Source organism: Setaria viridis, chromosome 8 (genome assembly GCF_005286985.2).
Source record: "Setaria viridis chromosome 8, Setaria_viridis_v4.0, whole genome shotgun sequence".
Taxonomy (NCBI): domain Eukaryota; kingdom Viridiplantae; phylum Streptophyta; class Magnoliopsida; order Poales; family Poaceae; genus Setaria; species Setaria viridis.
The window spans coordinates 27845965-27856544 of NC_048270.2; the positions used below are offsets into that span (position 1 = coordinate 27845965).

Below are 10580 nucleotides of genomic sequence, written 5' to 3' on the forward strand. Positions count from 1 at the left end.
TAGAGGCACTAGCTAGGCACTCGTCCTAGAGGAAGTTGTGATTGTCAGCTACTCAATCAATTCTCAGAATCTGCATGAGACCATATTAAGGCTCATTAATACACTTACCTCCGAATTCATTTTATTTGACGTTCCCGACAAAGAAATAGAACTGCTTGCATGCAGGTCAAAATTATTGTATGAAATGTCAAATAAAACGGATCGGAGGTAGTATGAGCCAATCCAATATAAGGCACAGAGACTGCAAACTGACCCTGAAACCTGAATGACAGAGTAGTACACAACTCATGCAGTACAGAAGGCAGAAATATTATAGCCCAAACTTAATTAAATATTCCATAAAAACCCGTGATAAACTTACATACACATCATATCCTTATTACAGTGTGTCGCATTATTCTAGCTATAGGAAGCTGCTACAGTTAGTAGCTTCCATCCTGGCTGCCGGTGGCATGCAACACTAGTGTCTCGATCGTGAGTCCAGGCCCCAGCCCCGACATGACTCCCCATTGGCAGTCCTTGTCGGAGTCATCTTGGCGACGACGGCGCCGGCGTATCTCGTCGAGAACAAAGATGACCGTCGCACCGCTCATGTTGCCGTACTCGCTCAGCACGTGCCGGCTGGCCGCAAGCTTCCGAGGCTCCAGGCCGAGAGCGGCTTCGTAGCTGTCCAGGATGGCGCGGCCTCCGGGGTGCAGGGCCCAGAAGAGCCCGTTCCAGCCGCCATTGCTGGCGTCAGGGAGGCCCAGCGGCGCCAGCGAGTCCGCCAGGCACCGCTCTATACTGCCCCGGACAAGCATCGGGACCTCGACGGACAGGTTGGTGTTGGCGAGGCCACTCTCGCTAAAATTCGTCACCACGGCGTGCTCCGTGCCCGGCAACGTCGTCTGCGAGGCGGATACCATGTGGAAGACGGGGCGCTCGATGGGTCCGGTCGGGTCAGCGCCGACAATGACTGCCCCGGCGCCGTCGCCGAACAGGGCCATGGCGACGAGGAGGTCGATCAGGTCATCGTCCGGGGGACTGAACAGCAGGATGCTCGCCTGCGTGCACGCCACGAGCACGCGGGCGCCGCGGTTGTTCTCGGCGATATCCTTGGCGACGCGGAGAGCGGCGAGGCCAGCAGAGCAGCCGTGAAGGTAGAGCAGCGTACGGCGCACGGCCGGCCGGAGTCCGAGGAGCCCGGCCAGGCGGAGGTCCGCGCCCGGCTCGTGGGCGCCGGCATTGGTGCTGACCACAAGATGAGTGATGTCGGCCGCCGGGCGGCCCCAGGCCACGATCGCTCTCGACGCCACGTCCGCGGCGAGGTTGTGGGCGGCGTCCGTGGTGATGCCCTGCCTAGCGCCAAGCGACGGAGCCGCGCGGTCGATTATCTCCGGGTGGCCGCCGATCGTCTCCTCGGTGTGGTAGAAATGGCGCTTCCTGATGCCCGATTTGTCGGCTGCGTAGGAAGAAGCAAGAATCAATCTTGTGATGTGGAAAAACAATGTTCATTCTCTGCTGACACTTTTCGATTATTTTGAGATGAATCAAATCAGCACGTACATATTTTCTTCAGCTTCGCTTTGAGCTTGGTTAGGTGGTCGCTCTTGGTAACACGGAAGTACCAGTCGGTGAACTCGTCTTGTTCGATGCGGTTCGCGGGGTTTGCCGTGCCGATGGCCAGTATAGCCGCGGGGCCATCGGCACGCTGTCTCTGGTAGGTGTCACGGAGGACGGTGGCCGGATGGGCAGTTGCAGCCATGGTTGTTGGATGGCCAGAAGCAGATGTGTGTTCGTTGCACGACATGAGAAGACGCTCTTGTGCAAATATAAAGGCAAAAATTCCACCTCATGCTGTGTAGGTGGCCGGTGGCCAACCGCCAACAGCTGGCATCGCAGTCGAAACGATCTTGGAGATTGGATCTTATTGTTAGATTACTGACATGAAACCGACCTTTATGTTTTGAGTCTTCACATGAAAATTATGCAGGTCTAAAAACTGCATGAGAAAGTTGGGTGATTTGGAAAACTACAAGGATTCAACAGGATTCCATTTTGAAAACGAACATTGAATATCACATGATACACTAAAAATGTTGCAGATCTTTCATTGTCAGCCTATCACGCGTACGGCTTTGCTCATAAAAATCGGTGGTGGTGGTGGGGATGGTTAGAGGTACCTAAATTTACAATCTGGTAAACAAACTGTTGTTAAAGGACTCAATGAAGACCAAATTTGTCTTTATGCCATATATAGCTGGAGAGAAACTAAATTTCTGAAAAGACAGTTACTATATCCAAGTGAGAAAACTTGTTCATGAACAATTATCCATTAAATGTAGTATAATCCACCAAATGCAACGCGGCTCTTGCTTTATGCAAATGACATGGTTTTTCCTTGATAAGGAAGAATATTTACACAACACAATTTTGTTGTTTTCATATAATTCGTCACTTGGTAGTACGCAATGCTAATCCAAAAGCTTTTAACCCTACATAGATATTCTAGCTTGTACTTCCTCCCTCCAGAAAATATAAGACATGCTAGAGATTTTAGGATATATTAGCAGGAGTACCAAAGACGCATGTAATGGTAGTTGCAGATAATAAGAAAATTATTTTTAGTAATAATCCACCAATCAACCACTATTATCTTGTTAATTATAGAAAGAATTAAATGGCAATCATCCAAATATGCCTACAATGTCTTGTATTTGAGGATAAATTTTGAACACTTGATTACAGAACGGAGGAAGTACACTTACTACACAGATTCTAGTTGAGCTTGTGGAAAAAACTACTGGATCTACAAAACTGAAATTGTGGAAAACTAATAGAAAACAATATTTGTTATTTTAATGTCGGGTTCTTGACAATCTTTATGGTGATTCCCACTTCTCTACTAAAATAATCTCCACAACGAATTGAAACTTTATTATTGGGAAATTTCCTTAATTGCCACCAAGAAAATTCATAATCCACCATATGCCGACCCCCTACGGTCACTTATTTCCTAAGATTTGTAGTACGCTTTATCACTACCTATTACCTATAAGACACTCCACCATTTCAAAATAGACCAAGTCCTCCAAACATCATCCATTCCTCTCTCTGTAATGTCCTCAACTTAACCTAGCCTAGAAGCAGCAGCGCACTGCTACCGCTGTCACCGGATCCACTGCTCAACACCACGGCGCCAGCTTCCCGGTCGTCCGCGCTAACGTGCGAGCGCCACCGTGCATGGACACCCCTCTACCAGAAGTTGACCTAGTGCGCCTCCTCTTCCTCTCCCTTCACCCCTCCTTGACGCCACTTGCTCCTCAAACCCCATTCTGGCGTTGCCTCCTCCTCCGCGGACGAGGTGACTTCCCGCTTTCTCATTTCCTATGGATGCACGGATGAATGAACATGTTATGGGACTTCCTATGTTTGAGATCCGTGCGTGCTTCTCTTCACCATTGGATGCTTACCTCCCTCAATCCTAACACACGCCCCCTCTCCTCCTGCCCCACATCGGCCGCGTGCGCCGCCGTCGTCCCCCGCGAGCGCTGCCTCCTCTGCGCCTGCCCCGTGCACGGGCGCCTCCGCCTCCGCCGTGCCTTGCCACTCGAGCTACCGCACTGCCTCCATCGTGCCTGCGGCCATGCGTTGCCATGGTTGCCGCTGCCTCTGTTGCCTCCACGCGTGCGCTGCTGTGCCGTGGTTGCCACTGCCGCAGGCCCTCTCCACTGCAAGTGCTGGCCACCAAAATCCTGAATGTTATTTGTCTGATTCTTCTGGATTGTGTAAACATCAAAATTCTGAACACACCATTTCAACCCTTTGAATTCACTATTTCAACATTTTGATTACACCATTTGAACATTTTATATGAAAATTGTTAAACTAGTTTTTCTAAAATGTTGAACTAGGTTCGATGAAATGTTGGATCATGTGTTCGCTAATGTTGAATACATACAAAAATGTACTTCACCATTTGAAACTGAATGTTGTATAGAATTTGAAAAAAAACATGTCGTGAAAAAAGTCTAGAAGTAGGGAAAAATCATTGCGTGTGAATAAAGTCCCGTGGATATTAATGGGACGTAATGGGCTTTTAAAGCCACGATGCTTATATGATGCCGAAAGTCATATAGGAGCTGTCGTCACATGACTGTAGCGATGCCTAGTCGGCTGCCCTATGTCCTGTCAGCACACCGAGTGTACTAGATCATCGCTGGAGAGCCGGCAACCTCGGCGGCGGCTACACTTCCTACGGCTTCGTCAAGCTCGATGGCTACCTTCGAGCACTTCTCCGCCGCCTACTTTATTTTGTTTAGGTGATCGTTCGTTGCATGGAGCTGCAAGGCCAGGCGTTCGTAGATCCATCTTGCTTGGAGTCTGGTTTCCACGATCAGCAGAAAAGCGTCCAGCAGCAGCACGTACGCATGGCGGGCGTCCATTCACGGCGGTTGTTCGGCGGCCACAACGACGACTCCAGTAGAGCGAAAACATGCGGCCCGGCAGCGGCACTTCTGATCTGATCCAGCGGCCACGGCTCTCCCCGACGAGAACGCGTGTTGCGATAATCTGAAAATAAGCTAAGCCCACAACAAATACATGCACATTTATGAGTTTATACTTTCACTAGTAGAGAATTGGCTTTCGATACGCCGCATTTTGTCCCGGTTTAAAGTTGGCCCGGGACAAAAGGGGGTGCGCCACGGTAGTCAAAAATGGAGGGGAGAGTTAGTCCCGGTTGGTAATTGCAACCGGAACTAAAGGCCCCCCTTTAGTCCCGGTTGCAACGGCTAGTTTCGGGGCGTCGGTGGCGGCACCCTTTTCTCGTGGTTGGAGGCTCCAACCGGGATAAAAGGGTGGACCTTTTATCCCGGTTGGAGGTGGACCTTGGTTGGAGCTTCCAACGGACTAAACTTTCAACCAGGACAAAAGGTGTTCCTTTTTATCTCGGTTGGAGTTTTTAACCGGGATAAAAACTCATCCCCATTATATACCAAGACAGAGGCCTTTCTTCCTCCTTCAGCCCGAGCCAGTCCAGCATATAGACAGAGAGCTGAGGTTCACCTACTCTCCGGTGGTGCCGAAGCAAGGGAGGTGCTGCCCGAAGTTTTTTCCCTCATTTTCGTGAGAATTTCACTCAGCCGACACAAGTGTTGTGAAGGTTTGCTACTTCATCCTCGTGTTATGCTTTGATTTATGCTTTGGAGATGGAAAGATTATTTGCTAGAATGTGATGAAGTAGAAAATGGAGAGGTATTTTGAGCTAGAATGTGAGGGAGATTGATGTATCATATATAGTATGCATTCTTGCAGTGGTTTAAGAATGATGCTACCTTGTCTAGACGGTTTATCTTATCAAATTCAATAAGGTTTTCAAATCCATACTTGTTGAACTTGCAAACCGTGTTTATCTCGGCGAGGATGTTCTCGGCTGAGCAGCAACGTATGTCAAGAAGGAGGTTCAATTCTACGAGAAAGAGTGGATACGGATATCGTGACCGTGTCCCCTTTTCCGTAGAATCGAACCTCTTTCATGATGAAGTGCGGTGCCGCCCAGTTGAGGACATGCTCACGAGATGATCACGGTCTTCAAGTTCAACAACTTTTGCAGTGCTAAGATAAGAATTTTTGTACATAGATGGCTTCTGCTACTTGTTGAACTTAACAAATTCAATATGGTTTTTCAAATCCATACTTGTTGAACTTGCATACCGTGTTCATCTCTGCGATGATGTTCTCCGCCAAGCAGCAATGTATGTCAAGAAGGAGGTTCGATTCTACGAGAAAGAGTGGATACGGACATCGTGACCGTGTCCCCTTTTCCGTAGCATCGAACCTCTTTCATGATGAAGTGCGGTGCCGCCCAGTTGAGGACATGCTCGCGAGATGATCACGGTCTTCAAGTTCAACAACTTATGCAGCGTTAAGGTAATAATTTTTGTACATAGATGGCTTCTGCTACGGGAGGAAGTGGCGATGGTGGGGGCGATTGTGGTTCCTCTTTCGGCAAGGGGAAAATCATAGTTGGCATCTCAGTTTTATTACGATGGACGACAATTAGACGCTCCGAGCAGCAACACCTCGACGGAAAGATTGTAGATATATAGTTTGATTTATTTGTATATATGATACGCGCTAATTATGATCGATTTGTACTAGTTGAATTGTGTATATGAATTGTGTGTATATATATATATAGTGATTGTATAATTACAAATTTCTTTTGTTTAAATACTAGTTGATTTCATTCTAAAACAAATCTCAACTACTAAAGGTTAACAAAAGGGTCGCGGTACTACGTACGTGATGCATGCATGAAAATTTCAGGTGCCACACAGGGTGCCATGCAGGGCGCCATTTAGTCCCGGTTGGAAAATCCAACCGGGACTAAAGGGTAACTCTTTACTCCCGGTTGGGAAACCCAACCGGGACTAAAGGGGCACCCTTTACTCCCGGTTGCTTTTACCAACCGGGAGTAAAGGGCCTGTCCCGCGCCTGGCGTGGCAGGCCTTTAGTCCCGGTTAGTGACACCAACCGGGACTAAAGGGTGACTGTTACTCCCTGTTGAAAGACCTGGGACTAAAGACCTCCTCTTTTGTCCCGGTTGGTTTATCCCGGATGGATTTTCGGGAGACATGCACCCTACCATTTAGTCCAATTCGTTTTCTACGGAGCCATGCACAAGTGCCAAGCAATACATGCTCACATCTGTCAAAAGCTAGAAAAAAGCTACGTCTTTACATAGAGTTGTGCATACATGCAATTCCTTGCACAAGGAGGTCCTTGGACTCCTGAGTTGCTATTGTGCTTCTACATGAGAATGCAATATTTGACCTGGCTGTCTATTCGAGCTACCTGCTTCCTTTCCGGCGTTGTTTTGGTCCTGAACAGCTTGTTGCGTGGAATAACTCAAGTCCCACAGCTTTGGCAATACTATTGTCGACCCCGTACATGCGTACATGCCATCCAATGAGCTTATGCGGTTGACTTAGTGTCGTGATGGTACTGATGTGTGCTCTGCGGAATTACTGACAAGCTAGCTAATTTTACGTTGAGTATACGTGGACTACTATGTCCAGGGGCAGATCTAGGGCCCGGCGACCCTGGGCGTCTGCTCGGGCTCTGAAGCAGTCTCACAAGAGGGATCATGTTCTGCTGCCACTCAAATCAGCCCTATGTAGTCACAACCTGGGAAAAGAGACTGAGAGAGCACGAGCTTTGCCCAGGCTTCATCCGATGTCTGGATCCGCCACTGACTATGTCACTGTAGCGTACGTGCGTTTGACACTATGGGTCTATGACATCTCAAACCGAAAGAAAAATCCCGAGTATCTCCAATTCATAGAACCCACATGAACGGCGTGCACCAGCATTGTTTCCATGTGAAAGCACACACACATGGAGTCATGGAGACCATTCCATGTCTCAGTCGAACGAACGTACGCCATGGTTGTTAGCAGTTAGCCGGCCGGGCACCAGGACTGCATGTGAAACACCGGATACTATAATTCGTGGTATGTTTTGTATCCACGACACACGAGCTCAGTTGCCTATCGCCAACCACTATGGCTGCGACCACCACCCTCCTCAATGAGATCCGCCGGGCGCAGCGTGCCGATGGCCCCGCCGCCGTGCTGGCCATCGGCACGGCCGTTCCGGCGAACTGCGTGCGCCAGGACGAGTTCACCGACTGGTACTTCCGCATCACCAAGAGCGACCACCTCGCCAAGCTCAAGGCCAAGATGAAAAAGATGTGTACGTACTGATTCCATTCAGTTTGATTAATCAAAACATTCCTCGGAAACAAAGAGATCTTTTGTTGCTACAACGTCAAATTCTTGCGTCTGTTCTCCCGCAGGTGACAAGTCAGGCATCAAGAAGCGCTATTTCCACCACACCGAGGAGACGATCGGCGGACACCCGGAGTTCACGGACCGCGCGGCGGCGCCGTCGCTGGGCGCGCGGCTGCGTGTATCCGCGGACGCCGTGTCCGAGCTCGCCGCGGCCGCGGCGGAGAGGGCGATCGCGGAGTGGGGCCGCCCGGCGGCCGACATCACGCACCTCGTTGTCGCCACAAACTCCGGCGCCGGGGAGCCGGGCACCGACCTCCGCCTCGCGGCGCTCCTGGGCCTCCGCCCGACCGTGCGCCGCACCCTGCTCTACCTCCACGGCTGCTCCGCGATCTTCACGGCGATCGGCCTCGCCAAGGACGCCGCCGAGAACAACCGCGGCGCCCGCGTGCTCGTGGCCTGCGCCCACGCCGTGCTCCTCCCCTTCCGCGCCCCCGACGAGAACAGCCTCGACACCCTCGTCGCCATGGCCCTGTTCGGCGACGGAGCCGGAGCAGCCATCGTCGGTGCCGACCCGACGACAGACCCCATCGAGCGCCCCGTGTTCCACGTCGTGTCGTCCTCGCAGGCGACGCTACCGGGGACGGAGCACGCCGTGGCGATCAACCTCGGCGAGAGTGGCGTCGACTACCGCATGTCCGTCGAGGTGCCGGCGCTCGTCCGCGGCGGCCTGGAGCGGTGCCTGGCGGAATCCCTGGCGCCGCTCGGCCTGGCGAACGCCAGCGGCACCGGCTGGAATGGTCTTCTCTGGGCGGTGCACCCTGGCAGCCGACCGCTCTTGGACAGCTACGAGGCCGCCATGGGGCTGGAAACCGGTAAGCTCGCAGCGAGCCGGTGCGTGCTGAGCGAGTACGGCAACATGTTCGGCGCGACGGTCATCTTTGTCCTGGATGAGATACGGCGGCGCCGCCAGCATGGTGAGGAGGAAGGGGAGGATTGGCAATGGGGGATCATGTCGGGGCTGGGGCCGGGGCTCACTGTCGAGACTATAGTTATGCATGCCACCGCTGGCAGGAGGAACGAAGACTAGCTTATCCTAGCTTCTTGCAAGGATGCGTATTGCGTAACGTGGTTTGGGTGTGACTAATAAATTGAAAAATGGCAAATTTATAGAAAGATAAATGAGTATTAGTCTGTTTCACGATAAATCTACTAGCATTATTTTTATATTATTATACTTGTGATTATTTGCTGTGGTTAAAATTGAAAAATGTTTAATTTTGGACAAGTCTATGTATCTATATTGTAGGATGGAGGGAGTGTGAAATTAATAAAGAGTAGGATAGTCAATTATCTCGCCAACTAGTGAAATTAGCTCGTGGATCCACATATTACCTAGCTATATCCAGATAGTCAAACAGGACCGAAGAAGGGGAATGTTAGAAGTTCGAGCCCAGCCTACTAGGCCTTATTACGCACTGGTCGTTCGAACCCAACACGGCCCAAAATACAGAAGAAGGCAGGGCCTGCTCGGCCAGAATGGTGAGGAGCGTGAGTGCGAGCTGGGCCAGGGCCTGTCGGGGAAGGCAGGAGGGAGATGGGCCGAGCGGTTTTGGCCTAGTTGGGGATGGCGAGCAGGCTGAAATCGGCCTGGATGAGGGAGGGGCTTTAGGCCGGCGAAATTACAGCTTGGGCCAAATCTAGCTAGTACCCGGGGATTGGCGGCCCAATCCGGGAGTAATGATGTTTAATTTAGAGCCCATCCAAGCAGCAATTTACAGGTTGGGTCGGAAAAAAACTTAGACCTGTATTTTACACCTGGTTTGCATCTAACACCCGGCTTCCAAACAGTTCCTTAGTGTTTTATCTTGAGAAATAATAGAAATATGGCCTTGGTATATTGTTTACTCCCTCCATCCCAAATTGTAAGTCATTCCAAAAATCTTGGAGAGTCAAAGTATCTCAAGTTTGACCAAATTTATATGATAATATAATAACATTTATGATGTCAACTAAGTATCATTAGATTCTTCATCAATTATATTTTCATAGTATACCTATTTGATGTCATAAATCTTTGTAATTTTCTCTATAATTTTGGTCAAACTTAAGATGCTTTGACTCTCCAAAATTCTTGGAATGACTTACAATTTGGGATGGAGGGAGTAACTCTTTTTACAAAAGACAAAGCTGCAATAATGCCGTATGACTAAATATATTGGTAATTCTCTTATAGTTTAAACCAAAAGGTATAAGTGATATTTGGTTTCCCTGTTGTTAATTACATTAACTGATGAAAGCTATGCTGTCCGGTGGTTAGTTTTTCTTTCCTTCGAACTAACGAGGATTGATTCCCACAACGACCGCAGATTCGATGAGTTGTTGCATGGATTGTTTTCCACTTAATTTCTGGGTTCCGATTCCGTAACCTAGCTATTAGTCATCAGCATTAAGATGTCAATACTTTTCAATCCTCACCACTTCGAAAGCTAGTTGAGAGAAAGAGGTCGTCTAATATTCGAGCAGATAAGCCCCTCTCACCAACCCTCCCAGCTTCAACTACACAGCAAACTGAACCTGCACAAACCTTATTCTGCACTCCTGTCCTAACATATCTCCTGAGATTTATGGAAAGTCCACAGGGGTTCATTCCTCGTTACATCACCTGCAATAGCTTTGACATAACTTTCCTTGCATAATTGTTGGGACATTGATTCTGATCAATGAGCAAAGTACAGCTGCTAGTACCTTTTGGATTTTGATGGAAGACCATGAACGCTTGCTGCAGATTCGGAGTTAAAGGGGGCG

At 49.5% G+C, this 10580-nt stretch overlaps 2 protein-coding genes across 2 annotated transcripts; one reads left to right on the plus strand and one right to left on the minus strand.

Moving 5' to 3' along the window:
- Positions 1 to 310: 310 nt before the first annotated feature.
- LOC117833679 (bisdemethoxycurcumin synthase) lies at positions 311 to 1866 on the minus strand. Its single transcript, XM_034713271.2, has 2 exons — positions 1546 to 1866; positions 311 to 1441 (listed from the first exon to the last, which is right to left on the minus strand). Exons 1-2 carry the CDS (start codon positions 1787 to 1789, stop codon positions 423 to 425), a joined length of 1263 nt encoding a protein of 420 aa, XP_034569162.1. The 5' UTR covers positions 1790 to 1866; the 3' UTR covers positions 311 to 422.
- A 5585-nt stretch (positions 1867 to 7451) lies between these two features.
- Positions 7452 to 9004, plus strand: LOC117833800 (bisdemethoxycurcumin synthase). Its single transcript, XM_034713399.2, has 2 exons — positions 7452 to 7737; positions 7841 to 9004. Exons 1-2 carry the CDS (start codon positions 7548 to 7550, stop codon positions 8860 to 8862), a joined length of 1212 nt encoding a protein of 403 aa, XP_034569290.1. The 5' UTR covers positions 7452 to 7547; the 3' UTR covers positions 8863 to 9004.
- The last annotated feature ends 1576 nt before the right edge of the window (positions 9005 to 10580 follow it).